Genomic DNA, 18,136 nt, shown 5'->3' with positions numbered 1-18,136 from the left:
AATCAGTGCCACAAACTAACCTTAATCAGTGTCCAAGACTAGCCTTAATCAGTGTCCAAGACTAACCTTAATCAGTGCCACAAACTAACCTTAATCAGTGTCCAAGACTTGCCTTAATCAGTGTCCAAGACTAACCTTAATCAGTGCCACAAACTAACCTTAATCAGTGTCCAAGACTAGCCTTAATCAGTGTCCAAGACTTGCCTTAATCAGTGTCCAAGACTAACCTTAATCAGTGCCACAAACTAACCTTAATCAGTGTCCAAGACTAGCCTTAATCAGTGTCCAAGACTAACCTTAATCAGTGTCCAAGACTAACCTTAATCAGTGTCCAAGACTAACCTTAATCAGTGCCACAAACTAACCTTAATCAGTGTCCAAGACTAGCCTTAATCAGTGTCCAAGACTAGCTTCAATCAGTATCCAAGACTAGCCTTAATCAGTGTCCAAGACTAACCTTAATCAGTGTCCAAGACTAGCCTTAATCAGTGCCACAAACTAACCTTAATCAGTGTCCAAGACTAGCTTCAATCAGTGTCCAAAACTAGTCTTAATCAGTGTCCAAGACTAACCTTAATCAGTGTCCAAGACTAGCCTTAATCAGTGTCCAAGACTAACCTTAATCAGTGTCCAAGATTAGCTTCAATTAGTGCCCTAGCCAAGCCTTAATCAGTGTCCAAGACTAATCTTAATTAGTGCTCAACACTAGCTTTAATCAGTGCCCAAAACTAGCCTTAATCAGCGTCCAAGACTAGACCTAATCAGTAATTAGAGCTAGTGTTGGGTACTGAATAGACATTAAACCAACCAGTGAACCAAGGCATTAGCTGCAGATCCTTTAAGTCCTGTGGCCTCCATGAGCATCAATGAGCCTTAGTTGCCCATAACTCTGTCAATGGTTGTCATTTCTTGGACCACTTTTGGCAGGTACTGGGGTATTAAAAGAGTTGATCCTGCTTTTGTTGGAGTGACTGTCTTTACTGTCCAGGTAAACACAGTTTACATTCATTACAAGGGGTGTCCACAAACATTTGGACACTTTGGTGTGTGTTTTGTGTATGTGTAGGAGAGTGAAAGGGATTAGTAGAAGGAGATGGAGGAGGGTACAGTTCCTGTTCAACAGCTGTTACACATCCCGGAGAGAGAGAGTGAGTGAGAGAGAGAGAGAGAGAGAGAGAGAGAGAGAGAGAGCTATGATTTAGATGGAGCTGCTGATGGAGCTGATGGTGGTGTTCTTCTGTTTGAGGGTCGCTGTAAGGTAAGTTCTTCACATGATCCTCAGCTTCACTTTACATTAGTTATTCTTTATTGTCAGAACTGGAGAACGTCTAGAACCGCTGTCCATTTTTACCACATTCAGCTGCTGATACACTCGAGGCCAGCGCTACAGTGTGTGTGTGTGTGTGTGTGTGTGTATCAACAAAGCTCATTTTAAAATTGCACAAAAATGGAAATTAAGTAAACATCCAGAATGCAGATCTACAGCCTTGTGCAAAAGTTTTGGCACCCCTGTCCTACCTCTATTGTTCTGCACATTTTAAACCCAATTCTTATCCATTTATTGAATTAAACATTGTGGTATTTTAATGTCATTATAATGTCATATTTTTGCACATGCTTCATTTGTTGTTTTGCAATGTGTTAAATTAATCAAATTAATGTGCACAAGAGTGTCTCTGTAGAGGAGGAGGTTTATTTACACCTGTAAAATCAGCGTAATCTGGGGGCTCTTGGTGGCTCAGCAGTCTATTGCTCTGCCACCATGAGTTCAAACCCCTGAGCACTGCCAATTTTGCCATCAGCAGCCTAAGTCCAAGAGAGCACAACTGGCTGTGCTCACTCCGGGTGGGTAGTTGGCGCTCTCTCCCCTCATCACTTTTAAAAGATGTTGGCCGGCACAGGTGTCTGTTAGCTGGGGACCCGATGCTTTCCTCGGAGCGTTCCTCGGCTGGCCTTCACATGTATTGGAGTAGATCTCAGGTGTTAAGTCTACCCCCCTAGTGTCTGGGCGGAGCTATGAACAGATGGGTTAATGGGCAGAACCAGATTGAGAGAAAAAGGGGAGCAAATTTGGCCAAAAAAACATAAATATAGATATTAAATGAATATTTTTTAGAATTTACAACTAAACACAACTAAAAATAATATTGTATATAGATTTATATTCCCTGCATGTATATAATTAGTGTGTGTGTGTGTGTGTGTGTGTGTGTTTTATACTGATCAGCAGATGATGGTGATGATGGCAATGAAGGCAGTGCTGGTGGGGTGTGTGTGGGTGAGTGTGTGGCCTGCGGTGTGTGTGTGTTTTTCACGGGGGGCGGGTTCTTCCTCCTGCGTGGATATGAAGCCCGGCCACATCAGCGCTCAGCCGCCTCACACACACTCTGCCGTCTCCATACACACCAGCCGTAGTGTCTACCTACCACAACACACACTCATAGGTAAGTACGCACGAATACATGTGTGTGCATACATGTGTGTGCATACATGTGTGTGCATACATGTGTGTGTGTGTGTATACCCTAGCAACCACCTAAAATACCATAGCAACCACCTTGGAACACTTTTGGAACACCACAGCAACCACCTGTTGTACCTTAACCCTAGCAACATCAAAACAACAAAAATAATGACAACACCATAAAAATCATGCATGTATGCAGCATTTTGATTGGACATACTGCAACCACTGCAACCACCACAAAATACCATAGCAACCACATTCAATGTCCTAGCAACCTTTTTGCAACACCATAGCAACCACATGGTATACTTTAGCAACTTTAGCAACAAGTTTCAGCTTTTTGATGTGATATACAGCTGTGCAGCTTTTTGATTGGACATCCGATTTCTGCATAGCAACAGATTTTTACTAAGCTAGATGTTTAAGGTCTGTGTACCTTTCTATTGTCACAATGATAAAAATACACTAGTAACACCCAACCAACTTCATGGGGTGCCATAGCAACCACCTGCAACACCTGAGCAACCCCCTAAAACACCAAAGCAACCCCCATTGCAATCACTTGGAACACTTTAGCAAACTCACTGAAGCATCACCTTAGCATCACACCCAGAAACACCTTAACAGCTCCCTGAAATACTGTAGCAACCACCCTAGCGACCACCTTAGCAACAAAATAGCTCTCAATTTCAGCAACAACCTTAGACATCTCTCAGTTTTAGTATCACTGTAACATGGATCCGTGTGTGTGTGTGTGTTTGCAGTGAGTGTGCGCAGTTCTCGGGCGTTTATGGGCTTGCTGCTGCAGGCACGCTCCGTGCCGGAGGACCGCGTGGTCGGAGGGGAGTTCACGCTGCACCCTCCGGGAACACACACCCTCTCCTGCGTCTCCACTGCAGACACTGTCACACACTCCGACAAACTGCTGAAGAGGAACCTCTCCTTCACGTGGAGAGCGCCGGCCCAGCCCAGCGGAGACCTGAGGTTTTAGTAAGAGACACACACACACCCACACACACACACACACACAGCCATTACATTAAAACTACCTAACTGCCTAATACTGTGCAGGTCACCCTCGTGCTGCTCCCCCTCGTCAAGGCACGAACTCCACAAGACCTCTAAAGGTGTCCTGTGGTATCTGACCTTCTGACATTAGCAGCAGATCCTTTCTTCTAAGTTTTAAGTTGTGAGGTGGGACCTCCATGAGCAGCGGTCAGTCTTGGGGGCCCATGACCCTGTCGCTGGTTCACTGGTTGTCCTTTATTGGAACACAACAGGAGCCATTGAGACCAGATCATCAATGTTCTTCACTTCACCTGTCAGTGGTTTTAATGTTATGGCTGATCGGTGCAGTGCTGTAATACCTCCCTAGGAAAGTCTATATGTGTCTATGTCTAGTGCCTCAATCCACGCAAACACACACACACTCACACACACACTCACACACACTCTGCCCCTCTTCAGTATCACAGTGGTCCACTCCTATTTCATCTACGGGTCACGGATCCGGTCGGCCGTGGTGCATGATGGCACTCGTAGGCATCAGAGTCCAGCTTATGATGCTAACCAGCAGATTAGGATCTTCTCAGGTAATAAGCATCCCAGCACATAATCTGCATGGGCTACATGGTGGGGGGGGGGGAGCTCTGTTGGGAACTGAAATGGAATCTCAGTAATGCGCTAAATTGACAAAAGTTTTTGGACACCTGCTTGTTTGTTGTTTCTTCTCAAATCAAGGGTATTAAAAATAGTTGATCCTGCTTTTGTTAAAGTAACTGTCTCTACTGTCCAGGGAGGAAGGCTTTCTACTAGATTTTGGATTTGGAACATTACTGTGAGGATTTAATTGCGTTCAGCAACAAAAGTGTCACCACTGGTCAATCAGTATTACCAGCATGATTACGCTGGTGGACAAGAATGACCAAGCTGGCTAACTGACAAGCTGATGACCAGCATGGTCAAGATGGTCATGCTGCTCATGCTGGTTGCCCAACATGACCATCTTGGAAATGCTGGTTGGTCAGCATGACCAGCTTGATCAAACTAGTCTACCAGTATTACCAGATTGATTGACCAGCAAATGGTTCTTTAAGCCATGCCATAGAAGAACCATTTTTGGAGAACCGTGGTTGTAATAGAGATGTGTGAGTGTGAAGAACCTTGAAGGTCTTAAGGTCTCATTTGATGTAAAGGTTCTTTGCCTTCACACATCCCTTAAAAATATGGTTCTTTATGGAACCAAAAGTGGATCTACTGTGGATACATACTCAGTGTTTTTCCCCCTTTCATCTCCACAGCATCTCTGATGAAACCAACACACACACACACGCCTTCAGAAACACACTTACTGAACAACACACAGTCCTTAAACATCTACTCAAACACACACACCACTCACACTTCACCACCTGATACAGAAACACATTCAAACGCCACACAGGAACCATATAGCCCAACATTACAGCCCCACACACTCACACACGGGGCAACGCACACCAGCCCAGAGACACCAACACACACTGGGGCCTTTAAACGTCTTCACACACTCACACATCCTCACACACCATCAGATGAACGCACTACAACTACACACACCCCAATGCTCACTGAACCACAAGAACACATTCATACACATACTCTAAGACCACCTGTAGAGGCATACACATACGCAGCCATGCTGATCACTCAAACCCCCAGGTCACTTCCATTGACCTCTACCATTCGTACGTCACACACACTCCCAAACAAAAGCATGAAACACACACACCATGGTGGTGCTTTTACACCAACAACTACTGCCATGTACCCTTACCAGCCCAGGAAATCCATCACTGTTCCATCCACACCTGCACACATCTCAGATCTACCTTTATCACCTGCAACATCCTTCACAACCTCATTCCCAAGATCAGTACCAACCCAAACCTTAATCCCCAACCCAGCTCCAATCTCCAACTTAACTTCAACCTTAACCCCAAAGTCAAACCTAAGCCCTGCCTTAACATTAAACCTAACTTTAATTCCAACCTCAAGCCTAGTCCCATCCTCAATTTCAGACCTAACTTCAACTCCAACCTCAAGCCTAGTCCCAGCCTCAATTTCAGACCTAACTTCAACTCCAACCTCAAGCCTAGTCCCAGCCTCAATTTCAGACCTAACTTCAACTCCAACCTCAAGCCTAGTCCCAGCCTCAATTTCAGACCTAACTTCAACTCCAACCTCAAGCCTAGTCCCAGCCTCAATTTCAGACCTAACTTTAACTCCAACCTCAAGCCTAGTCCCAGCCTCAATCTCAGACCTAACTTCAACTCCAACCTCAATACTAGTCCCAGCCTCAATTTCAGACCTAACTTCAACTCCAACCTCAAGCCTAGTCCCAGCCTCAATTTCAGACCTAACTTCAACTCCAACCTCAAGCCTAGTCCCATCCTCAATTTCAGACCTAACTTCAACTCCAACCTCAAGCCTAGTCCCAGCTTTAATCTCAGATCTAACTATATCTCCAACCTCAAGCCTAGTCCCAGCCTCAATCTCAGACCTAACTTTAACTCCAACTTCAAGCCGAATTCCAGCCTTAATGTCAAATCTAACTATAACTCCAACCTCAAGCCTAGTCCCAGCCTCAATCTCAGATCTAACTTCAGACCCAGCCTCAACTCTAGTCCCAGCCTTCATCTCAGACCTACCTTTAACTCCAACTTCAAGCCTAGTACCAGCCTCAATCTCAAATCTAACTTCAACTCCAACCTCCAGTCTAGTCTTAGCCTCAATTTCAGACCTAACTTCAACTCCAGCCTCCATCTTATACCTAACTATAAATCCAACCTCAATTCCCAATTTATCCCCAATTTCAACTCCAATCCCAGCCTCAACACCAGTTCCGACCCCAACAAAAATCCCAGTCTCAAACCAAACCACAAACCCAAATTTAACCCCAACCCAAGACTCGAAACAAACCTCAAACTCAGCCTTGACCCCGACCTCAGTCCGAGCTTTAATCTCGAACCAAATGTCAACAGCAACCCCAACTCCCACTTTAACCCAAACCTCACTCACAATTGCAAACCAGACCACAAACCCAAGTTTAACCTTAATTCCAACCCGTACCTCAATTTTAATCCCAAACACAATCTCAAACCTAACCTCAACTCCAACCCCAACTTTCACTTTAACACCAGTGTCAATCCCAGGGTCAACCTCAAACCTAAACTCAATCCCACCCCAAACCACAAACCTAAACTTAACCTTGATTTCAGCCCCATTCTCAATTTTAATCCCCACCACTACACAAACCTCAACATTAACCTCATCATTAAGTCCTAGCCCAACCACAACCCAAACAGCACCTCCAAACTCAACCGTAGTCCCTGCTCCAATCCCAGTCCCAGTTTCAACCCAAACTTCAACCTCAGTCCCATCCTCAACAGCTCCGACACACATGCTCACATCTACACCATTACACACCGCAACTGTCCCTTCACCCCGACATCCTGACCCATCTCCAGCCCTCCAGCGCTCTCTCTCCAACTCCCTTCCAGCCAGGGAGTCCCAGGACTACCAGCCACAGAAAGAGGAGGCTTCCTGGGCCCCTCAGCCCAACCCCTCTCTGAGGCCCAGGGAGCCACCCAGAGCTGCAGATGGAAAAGGGGTAAAGCCGGATCTGGTGCCCAGGCAGAATGCTTCGGAGCTGGGCTTGCTGCTGTTGCTGGGCCTGTCCGTGGGTCTGGGGATGGCTGTGGCTGTGGGCCTGAGATACCTGCAGAGGAAACACTGCCGCAAGCGTACAGCCGTGTCACTGGGCGACCAGAGCCACGGCAACAGAGGCATAATTCACGTGCAGGAGTGTGGAGACCTGGTGCAGGTCCGCAGGATCAGAGAGAACAGCTTCCTACTGCTGCAGGCCGAGTATAACCTCATTACTGCGCCAGGAAGCTAGGGTGTATACACACACACACACACACACACACACTTTTAGGACAACTAGTGCTCCTCTTAGACAACTACACTCCTAAAATAAATGACCAGTGTCAACAGTGGTTCTTCTATGGCATTCCTGAAAGAACGATATGAAGCACCTTTATTTTTATTTTTTTTAGTACAGGACCTACTTACTGCATTCATAAGTGTTTGTATTTATTGGAATTTTATGTTTTACAACCAAAAATCAACCAAAGGTTTTCAAATCATTAAGATTTTATTGATAAAATAAGTGATTAAAATTTCTTTATAATTAGTTCATTTAAGCTTCAAAACTAAACTCATTTACAGACCAGTGTTTGTTTTTGTATTGTTTCTCTGCTGGTAAAATGTCTAAAATGTCAATTTTATATTTGGTATGTATGAATTGAGACTAATAAAAGTTTTGACTGTTTTAATTATGGCTGTGCAAATATTCAATAAAATTCCAGGAACATTTAATGGCTGTTGACTGCTTCAACAATGACATTCATGTTGTCTTCAATAACTTCAACAATCAGACTTAACACCCCTCCTCAACCCCAACACCTCAATTACTGTTAATAGGAAAATCTCCCCAGACAAAAAAAAACATAAAAAGAGTCACCTTGCATGTTTAAGGTGGTAGTAACTTCAGGCTCCTGCAGATGGCCCTGCATGAGGATGATCAGGCTATAAATACCTGTGGGTTGTGTGACAGGACTCAGACTTTGAGAATAGTACAGTACCGTGCAGTGAGGGTCTCGTTAGATGTGTGGAAAATGAGTCGCAAAGCAGATGTTACGGATTGGCTAAAAGGAGTGGCTGCATTTGGGCGTGTCAAAGACCACAGTGTGAAGGAAGCAGCTCATTAGGTGTATGGAAGCTTACGGTCATAAGGGTCTACCAGCAGTTGCAGAAATCCCTACAGTCTACAGGAAATTGAAGACAGAATTGTGTCCGAAAGACTAGAAGAAACTGAAGGACAGGGACTGCTGGTGAGTTTCATGGCAGGAGCTACAAACAGATTAACTGGCAGCACCAAATTGGGAAAAATTTGACAAAACAAACAAACAAACAAACAAAATTGGACTTCGGATGTATCCGATTTAATCAGAAATATTTTTGTTGGTTGTTTTTAGTCCCTTCTGCAAGCTTTCAGATCTTAGAACTGAATGGAGGAAATGTAAAGAAGAAAAATCTAAATAAAAAAAATCATTAATTAAAAAATCATTTAAAGGAATTCAAGCAAACAAATCCTAGTTACAGTCAAAAACACAGATATACAACAAAAAAAAGGGGGGGGGGGTGTTAGTCTCACTGGTGCTTTATTGTCTGAAAGCAACATGGCAGTACAGTGGACAGAGGACCGTCTTCCAAACCTGATGTTCAGCACACTGGCAGAAGAGGTGGGCATGAACTCAACATCACCATCATCACCACCACCACCATTGACCTAAACACCTGGCCAAACACACACATGGCCTCCAACCTGCTGTATGGAGCAAAATTACTGCATTTATAACATTCAAAACATACAGCAATGAAGCCATGTCAGTTATGGTATTTCTGATGATCTGATACTGATACCAAAATGATCCCGAAACAGTACAAAATACTTCTGACCAAAACAAAACAAAGACTTCAAGGCATTTGATGACGTCACACCGGTGGTTAAAATAATACAAAAACAGGTAAAAGAAAAGGAGTTAAATGACACTGCTGTAGGAATTCTGACGTAGGCTCTGGAAATGGTGAGCGCTTCATATAAAAATATAGATATACATTCACATTTCTGTTAAAAAATGGAATTCTAGAGTTTTCTGCACTAATATCCCTGTAGAGAGGTGAGCTGGAGCAGCTGGCAGAGTTCACACTGTGCTGCACTAAGGCACTTTGATCCATCCAACCTTTCCTTCAGCCAGGAGGAGGAGGAGGAGGAGGAGGAGGACAATGACATGTTCCTCGTCCTTCATTAAGAACTACAGAACCGCACCCGAGTCACCAGTTGGTTTGGGATGGATCTGGTTTTGGCTCATTCCTTTCGGTCCGACTTTGGTCGTGGTTCCTCAAAGGTCTCAGATGGGCTGCAGGTTGGTCAGTTTCAGTGCCTGCAGGGTAACAACAGACTGAGATTACTTTAAACCCCTCAAACTCCTTAAATTTGAGTTGCTATTAAACTCAGCAGCCCCATGAATTATTCTTTAATTACAGTCAGAAGTACAGTGTTACAATTAGGTTCTCTGGACTGACGCCACAGTTTAGTAAATGAGGTGTGTGATTGTGAAGAACCTCTTTAAACATGAAGAAATGTAACAGTTTCAGATACTTTATCAACCTGACATCTCTTACGCTCTTAAAAATAAAGGTGCTATGAAAGGTTCTTTAAGCGATGCCACAGAAGACCCAATTTTGGTTCCATGAAGAACCATGGGCCTCATTCTCCAAGTAATCTTCATAAGAAATTTCTTCTTAAAATCTACTTACGCAGTTTGCAGGTAAAAGGGATGTGCAGAGTGTGAAGAAGTGTGAAAACAGCGATGAAAGGGTTCTATACCAATTTAACGTTTTTCACATTCAAGGAACCAAGAGTGGATCTTCTACATCATTACTCTAAGAACTTTTTGTTGCACCTTTAGTTGATCGACTACACTGCGAAAAATTGTCTCTTGACAAGTGAAACCATTTAAATTTATTCAAAAATGTTGAAAAAAAAAAAAAACCAGTAATTGTTTTTAAAGAAAACTATCTGAATATTAAATTTATTTATTGACTTTTATCTTGTGAATTAATCTTATTTCTTAAAAAAAAGCATAAGCACAGTTCAAAATGATCTGTTAATAGAAATAAATATTTATTTCAAAACTAGTAAAAAAAAGTCTAGAAATAAGAAACGATCAAAGATTTTTTTTTAACAATTTAAATAATAATAATGATAAATACTAAATATATAAATTTGATTTAATACGATTTTTCTTGCTAATATATATTTTTGAATTGTTTTATGGGACACACTGGAATGTGTGCACTAGGGGTAGGTGATATGATCAAAATATAATATATAATATAATCATTTCCAGAATACACAATATTTTACCATATTTTCACATGCAGACAAAATGCATCAGTAGCAGCAGATTCTTACTCTCCCATACAAAGTCTGCTGCTCTTCATCCAATGCCACAGCACTGATTGCTGTATTCTGTAATGGTCAGTGTAGTTGGTCAGGGTTCTTTAAGCACTGATGATTTCCATGATATGCTCAGAGAAGCATATTTTGTATCATGATGATAAAATTTTATAAAAAAATAAATAAATAAAATAATCATATCGCCCTCATCACCAGCACAGTCAGACAGGTCAAACATGAAGCAGACATTACACATGGTCAATAAGGAGAGAGATGTGGGAGCATGGTTGGGATTCTGGAAAGGCGTCTGGAGATCCACAATGCTTTGCACTTACTGACTGGGACTTGCAGGCACAGGAGGGAAGGGCATGCAGGCTTAGCGCACTAAGATACCAGACTAAGAGGGAGAGAGAGACGGAGGAGTGGGAGAGGGGTTAGGAGGGCGGCAGATGAAAAAGCAAGAGCTAAACCTGCATGCAGGCCACTTTATTAGAAACACCCACCCTGTACAGTCACTCACTGGTCACTTTATCAGAAACACCTCCCTGGACTGGCCACTCCATTAAAAAACAACACCCACTATGTCCCTTTGTTGCCTGGCCACATTATTAGAAACACCCACCTAGTCCTTCAAATCACTGGCCACATTATTACAAACATCTACTGTCCCCCTTTTCCTCACTGGCCACTTTATCTAAAACACTAACACTGCCTTTTCACTGACTGGACACTTTATTAGAAACCTCTGCCTTTCACCTTCTTTTTTTGGCCACTTTATTAGAAACATCTACCCTGCCCTTTTACTCACTGGCCACTTTATTAGAAACATCTGGCCACTTTATTAGAAACATCTACCCTGCCCTTTTACTCGCTGGCCACTTTATTAGAAACATCTACCCTGCCCTTTTACTCGCTGGCCACTTTATTAGAAACATCTACCCTGCCCCTTTACTCACTGGCCACTTTATTAGAAACATCTATCCTGCCCTTTTACTCGCTGGCCACTTTATTAGAAACACCTTTCACTTCAACTCACTGGCCACTTTATTAGAAACACCTACCCAGCCCCTTTACTCACTGACCACTTTATTAGAAACACCTACCCAGCCCCTTTACTCACTGGCCACTTTATTAGAAACACCTTTTACTTCTACTCACTGGCCACTTTATTAGAAACACCTACCCTGCCCCTTTACTCGCATACAGCAGTGAAGAGCACTGGTCACTTTTCTGCCAGAAAGGTTTCTAATAAAGTGGCCAGTGCTCTTCACTGCTCTATGTTTTAGTGTTCTTTATACAGTATGTATTAATTACAGTATGCATTAATGCCATGTTGTCTTGATCCCCCCCCCCTTAGAGTGTCTGAGTGGTACCTTCTGAGTTGTGTTCATCCATGTTTTGATGGTGGGCACCAGGATGCTGCCCAGCAGGATCTGGGCTGGGTGGTATATGAGCAGAGGCACTGAGATCAGAGAGAGATGCTCATAGCCCTCAAATACAATCTTCAGCATGGGAATACCTGCAGAGACACACACCACAGAGATCAACAAATCTGAGCCACACACACACACACACACACACACACACACACACACACACAATTATTTTTACAGCCAACAAACTAAGCCAATCCCCTATATGGACAAATGTTTGTGGACACCTCTGCTAATACTCTAGGTTACACCCATTGCTGACACAGATGTACATACACACAGTCTAGTCCCTGTAGGGAAGTACTGCCAATAGAATAGGACTCTATGGAGCAGATTAACATTATGAACCATGCCACCAATACCAGGCTGTAAATGCCAGGGTGTAAAGCCCCCCAGCATTGAGCTGTGAAGCAGTGGAATGACCGTGTTCTCTGAAATGAAGGATGGTGCTCCATCCAGTACTTTTGGGATGAGTTGGGGAGCTGGATATCATGAGGTGGGGTGGTGATCATCATCCAACATCCTGACCTCACTAATGCTCACTAAAGTCGCTGAATGCAATCAAATCCCCACAGCAATGCAAAGCTACAGAATCTAGTAGTAAGCCTTCTTCTTCCCTGGACAGTAGAGACAGTTACTCCAATAAAAGCAGCATAAAGTATTTTTAATACCCTGGATACCCAAAGAAACAAAGAACGAGCAGGTGTCCCAATACCTTTGTCCAAATAATGTAGATGTACAGTTACAGATTACAGACTGTAGTTCCATCTGTTGCTGCAGCTGTCAGTCACCCTCTACCCTATTCATCACTGGGCATCCACAGTGCATCGCTCCATACTGGACTGGGACATTCCTAGTTTACACCAGTGCTAACTGTTAGCTACATTAGCTAAACTGAAGAGGCAAACACGTCTAGGCTGATTGACCACGTCTGCATCCATGCAGATTATCCCTGATTATGTTTTGCTTCTTGTATCATAACCAATCATAACCAGTGAGTCGGCTAAAGGCTAAAGCAGGTTGGACCAGAACTCACCCAGCGTTAGCGACTTGTGTGTCGAACAGAACAGGATCGCAACAGAATCTGCTGCTGTGAAGCCTGAAGACGCTCTACACACAGAAAAAAGCCAAAACCGTCAGTGTGAGAAGCTTTTGTAGAGGAATCGATGATATGCTTGTGTGCAAGAGCCTTACCTGGTAGACAAGAAGAACGTCAGTAACATGAAGGTGAGCTGAATGGAGAAGACTGGAGGGGAGAGAGAGTGAGAGTGAGAGAGAGAGAGAGAGAGAGAGAGACTCAGCATATATATATATATATATATATATATATATATATATATATATATATATATATATATATATATATATATATATATATATATATATATATACACACATACACACACATACACACACATACACACACACACAAAATACATAAATACAGGAATACACAGTCTGACCTCCCGCAGGTCAATCACTCACTGATGAAGACGATGAGGAGGAGGCTGAGGTGGTCCAGCTCGATGTCTGGGTTGGAGAAGGTGTCGCAGAAGGTTGTGTAGATGATCATGAGCAGAACCACACTGCTTATGGCCCCGAATGGAGGTTTCCTCCTCTCTAGCCATTCTCTTAGGAACCTCCTACACACCTGAACACACACACACACACACACACACACACACACACACACACACACACACACACACACACACACACACTTACTTACTTAACTGCTGCATTAGTGCCAATGCATCAGCTAATGGGCCTCACAGTTCAGAGAACAGGGTCCGGCTAAACAGACTGAACAGCTGGTGCCCATGTGCCTGCACACCCACACTTACCTGCCCAACTATGAGTGGGACGACCACAGTCATGAAGAGCTGGGAGAAGATAGAGGAGAACGGCACAGAGGAGGACGAGCCGAGCTGCAGCACAGAGAGAGGGAACATCATATACATTATTTGTCCAAATACTTTTGGACACCCAGCTACTTTACTTTACGTTGCACCCATCGCTGACACAGCTGTGCGAATGCACACACACAGCTTGTCTAGTCCTGGTAGAGAAGTACAGCCAATAGAATAGGACTCCCTAAAGCAGATCATTATGAACCTACTGGCACCATGGTGTCACCTAATGCCAGGCGTGAGCTAGAGGGGCATAAAGCCCCCCAGCAGCATTGAGCTGTGGAGCAGTGGAAGAACTGTGTTCTCTGGAATTATTATGATGATGATGATGATGGTGGTGATTATGGTGGTGCTTCATCCAATACTTTTGGGATGAGTAGGGGAGTTGGAGATAAGTTGGGGGGTGATCATCAAATATCCTGACTTCACTAAGGCTCTTGTTGCTGAATAAAATCAAACAGCTCCTCAGCAGGTGTCCAAATACTTTTGTCCATATAGTGTTTATATCTACACATAAAATAACAGATGAACTCACAAACACGAGCAGCAGCAGAGGCGTGACGATGATCCCCTGCAAAACAAAGACTGCCATTAATACCTGCCAACACTACTCGTGTGCTTATTGCTAGACAGTTGCTATGGTATTCCAGGTGGTTGCTATGGTGTCTCAGGTGGTGTCTATGGTGTTGCCCAGTAGTTGCTGTGGTATGTGCCATGTGGTTGGTTGGTTAGGTAAAAAACATTAGTACCACATCTTTGTTTCTACACTCACTATCCATTCCATCAGGACACCACAGGACTGACCACCACAGAGAGGTCACTCTACACACTCCAGCAGCCCTGTCAGTGAGTGTCACTGCCACGCCACCACCATGTCAGTCAGGGTCACTGCAGTGCTGAGAATGCTGACCCACCACCCAAATACTACAGTCTGCTCTGTGGTGGGCAGTCCTGTGGGGTACTGAGCATTGAGGAGGAGTGTGTAGAGAAACAGATGGAGACAGTCTGGACTTATAGAACTACACAGTGCTGCTGTACGGTCAGTGAGGCGGATACAATGGACAGTAAGTGTAGAAACAAGGAGGTGTGGTTAATGAAGTAGGCGGTCCGGCCTAGTTTTCCAGTTTAAGCACAGCTCTGTGTTCACTGTGGATCAACTCGATGAGATCAAGCCGCCGAAATTATGAGTGTATTTTCCGTACAGACCAGATTAAACGGAAAGGTGGGCAGTTGTGTTAACACTCACCAGAAAGCTCCCAAACGCAGAGTTGAAAATTGCTGCAGCCTGTAACGACAAAAAACCCTCCCTTTGAGCGACAGATACAGAAACACGTATTTGATGATGAACCACAAACTCAAGTTTTACAATTCAGTCGTAATTAGATCACACACTGGGTGGGACAGGGCAAGGCGACGGTAGCAGCAGTAGCAGCTCCAATGGGAAAGAACCTCTCTTCACCAATGCTTTTAAAGCAGCATTATGCAGAACCTGTACCTCAAGTTGAACTTCAGTAATTCCCACTCGGGGCCGGAACTCTATGGAGTTTTGGTGGTGGAGCTGCAGGAGGAGAACCTCTCTCCAGACCTGCTGTGTAACGCTGCGTAACCCATAGAGTCATATTAGTGTAATATAGGAGTGTAGTGTTACTCTACCGCCTCAGTTCACATGCTGCTCTACCTTCAGATCAAGCTTCTGGAGCTCTCAGCTTGCCCAGATATGCTTGTGTACAGCTGTCTATCCATGAGGGGTCGTCGATATTGTGATTTGCATTTACTGCAGTGGGGTAAAAGCGGACTGTAGGGTAATTAATAAATAAATAAATAAATAACAAATCTCACATAAAGCTGCTTTAACATATCAAGGCTTATTAAGGTGTATTACGTTCTATGGAGAACAGCCTGGATCAAAATAAAAGGACAGAATACAGTACCTCTGGTTTTAGCAGATATTTAATTACAGTGTTGGCGAGTACAGTTTATCGCCATGCTCAGCATATCTTAGGTCTCCCAAATACCTAATATCCCCAAAACAGCAGCTTTACTGGAGAAGGGAACAGGCCTTCTGCACTTGCAATGGAAGTCAGTGTAAAAAGATCTCATTCCTTACCTCATTTCCCCCCACAGCTTTAGTGAGGATGACCGCAGAGGACACAGGAGGAGGCATACAGCCCACCGTCTGCAACCTGCTCAAAACACACACACACACACACACACACACACACACACACACACACATATATATATTAGTCTATCATACCAATACAAAACTTGCTACCTTTGTTCCTTATTAATGCATGACTGTTCCTTTGCTGGGCTGTTCCTTAGCTGGGCTGTTCTTCAGCACACCTGAACTCAACCAAGGCCGCTCTTCACCAGGACCATTCATTTACAAGGGCTGCTCTTCTGCGTGGCTGTTCTTTAGCCGGGCTGCTCTTCAGGCCTATCTTCACTATGACTCTTCCTTAGCACAGTGGCTTTTTAGCATGGCTGTTCTTTAGTTTGGCTTATCTTATCAATGACTGTTAGTTCAGTACAGCTTCACTATGATCTTTCTGTGCCACAACTGTTCTTTGCATGGCTGTTCTTTACCATAACCGTTCTTCACTATGGTTGCTCTTGAGCATGGCTTTTCCTTCGTACCACTGTTCTTTAGTTTGACTTGTTTTGGCAATGACTGTCGACTGTTCTTTAGCGTGGCTGTTCTTTAGCATACAGTTAACTAATAAAAAAACCCTGGACACAGAGTCTGCTGTCCACAGCTTCGGTACGTGTGGATCCAGCAGTCTTGTGTCGGGGTCAGAGTGAACAGAGCGGCTCTAGGAGGAGGACGTGCTTCACTGGGCAGGTACATGAATGAGCTCATACAGAAGGATCATTCAGCCCCACTGCAGGAAACACACGCAATCCATAGCAACCACCTGGAGACAGAGGTGCTATTCAGCCTGGCAGTAAACAGGTAACACATGGGGGAGGCGGGAGCAAAATGTACATGGCAGAAGACTCTCAGAGCCAGAGAGATGGATTACATGAATAAAGCCTGTGTATGTGCATGTGTGTGTGTGTGTGTGTGTGTGTGTGTGTGTGTGTTTACCCTTTGAGAAGCCATTCATTAATAGCCGTGAGTGCCAAAACTTTGAGAAGGAGCCAGATGGCCACCGGGAAGAATACCAGAGTGAACGTCTGAACAAACAGATGTAACTTCACGTGCATTAATGCACTCGCCAACTCCTGAGAGAGAGAGAGAGAGAGAGAGAGAGAGAGAGAGAGAGAGAGAGAGAGTAAATCTCTGATATTAGAATAATCACTAATAATAACACTGCTACAGAAAGTGGTGGAGGTTCTCCATCACTGCGTTCATCATTAGAACATCTCTAAAGTTCTCCTCTTTCATGAAGTCTAGTATTATTTAGAGTTCTCCTCAGATCAACACCTGGTTTGGGGGTAAATCAGGGCTTAATGATGGTAAATCAGGTGAGCTGCTGCTGCTGCTGCTGCTGCTGATGATGGAGTTGAACACATCCTCCACGCTGTGCTGGCTGGACTGGGGGGTGTCCAGGAGAACCCTGGAGGAACCGAGCTCTGTTCTTCAGACTAGCTCACAGACAAGATCTCACTACTTTCTTTCTTTAGAATGAGAAGCTCTTATTTCTCCTTTTTACTGGATTTATGTTCAGCTGCTTTATCTGATCTGATGAGATCTGGAGCTTCTACAGATGAAACTCTTTTTGATTATTTAGGCTTTTCTGAATAAATAAATAAATAAACAAACAAACAAATAAATAAAAATACTCCACAGATTTACCAACATGCACAAACACACCAAGACAAAAAGACAGAGACTCTACCTCAGTCCTCAGCGACAGGCCGCTGTTAAAGAAGATGGTCGACACAGCCACATAGGTGATGGTGATCTCCGGCCGAAGAGGACCTGTGGGACAGCAGGTGAGACATGCATGAAGCAGCAGTAGTGCAGCACCACGAAAAAACATCAGTCCTCTGAGCTGCAGATCAATACGTTGACGAGGAAAGCAGGAAGATGCAGCACAATTAGAACCCGACCCGACCCGACCCGACATGCTACTGCAGCGTCTACACCTCCAGAACAACCAACCAGAAGCCAAGACACTGACATGCTGCAGGCGGACTGCTTTGCATACCCACTCCTTTTGGTTTACTGAAGGTGCACTCCAACACACCCCATCCCAGCTAAAGCAGAGTGGCCATATTTCCGGCTCTAGGTCTCCAGCATGCAATGTTC

General features: G+C 44.1%; 2 protein-coding genes across 3 annotated transcripts in view; one reads left to right on the top strand and one right to left on the bottom strand.

Annotated features, from left to right (window-relative positions):
* Positions 1 to 2,242: 2,242 nt before the first annotated feature.
* LOC140576600 (uncharacterized) lies at positions 2,243 to 7,590 on the top strand. Its single transcript, XM_072696068.1, has 5 exons — positions 2,243 to 2,444; positions 3,232 to 3,457; positions 3,935 to 4,059; positions 5,286 to 5,939; positions 6,043 to 7,590. The coding sequence occupies exons 1-5, from the start codon at positions 2,243 to 2,245 to the stop codon at positions 7,404 to 7,406; spliced, it is 2,571 nt and encodes an 856-aa protein (XP_072552169.1). The 3' UTR covers positions 7,407 to 7,590.
* A 1,126-nt stretch (positions 7,591 to 8,716) lies between these two features.
* The window catches only part of slc10a7 (solute carrier family 10 member 7), a 12,532-nt gene continuing 3,112 nt past the window's right edge, over positions 8,717 to 18,136 (bottom strand). Inside the window, exons 2-13 of one of the 2 annotated variants that reach the window (XM_072697196.1) lie at positions 17,724 to 17,806; positions 16,970 to 17,106; positions 15,986 to 16,061; positions 15,125 to 15,163; positions 14,414 to 14,449; positions 13,813 to 13,896; positions 13,454 to 13,619; positions 13,163 to 13,214; positions 13,005 to 13,078; positions 11,909 to 12,054; positions 10,871 to 10,932; positions 8,717 to 9,516 (exon numbers count right to left, since the gene is read on the bottom strand). In XM_072697196.1, the coding sequence (XP_072553297.1) occupies positions 10,912 to 10,932; positions 11,909 to 12,054; positions 13,005 to 13,078; positions 13,163 to 13,214; positions 13,454 to 13,619; positions 13,813 to 13,896; positions 14,414 to 14,449; positions 15,125 to 15,163; positions 15,986 to 16,061; positions 16,970 to 17,106; positions 17,724 to 17,806 (914 nt within the window). In that variant the 3' untranslated portion in view covers positions 8,717 to 9,516; positions 10,871 to 10,911. The remainder of the gene's footprint in view (positions 9,517 to 10,870; positions 10,933 to 11,908; positions 12,055 to 13,004; positions 13,079 to 13,162; positions 13,215 to 13,453; positions 13,620 to 13,812; positions 13,897 to 14,413; positions 14,450 to 15,124; positions 15,164 to 15,985; positions 16,062 to 16,969; positions 17,107 to 17,723; positions 17,807 to 18,136) is intronic. The other variant, XM_072697195.1, reaches the window with a different exon arrangement.

Source organism: Salminus brasiliensis, chromosome 14 (assembly GCF_030463535.1).
Source record: "Salminus brasiliensis chromosome 14, fSalBra1.hap2, whole genome shotgun sequence".
Taxonomy (NCBI): Eukaryota; Metazoa; Chordata; class Actinopteri; order Characiformes; family Bryconidae; genus Salminus; species Salminus brasiliensis.
This window is presented reverse-complemented; position numbering and strand designations above follow the sequence as displayed.

Coding starts and splice junctions, on each gene's coding strand:
- LOC140576600 (XM_072696068.1), top strand. CDS start 2,243: ATGGCAATGAAGGCAGTGCTGGTGGGGTGTGTGTGGGTGAGTGTGTGG. Junction 2,445..3,231: donor ACCACAACACACACTCATAG/GTAAGTACGCAC, acceptor GTGTGTTTGCAG/TGAGTGTGCGCAGTTCTCGG. Junction 3,458..3,934: donor AGCGGAGACCTGAGGTTTTA/GTAAGAGACACA, acceptor GCCCCTCTTCAG/TATCACAGTGGTCCACTCCT.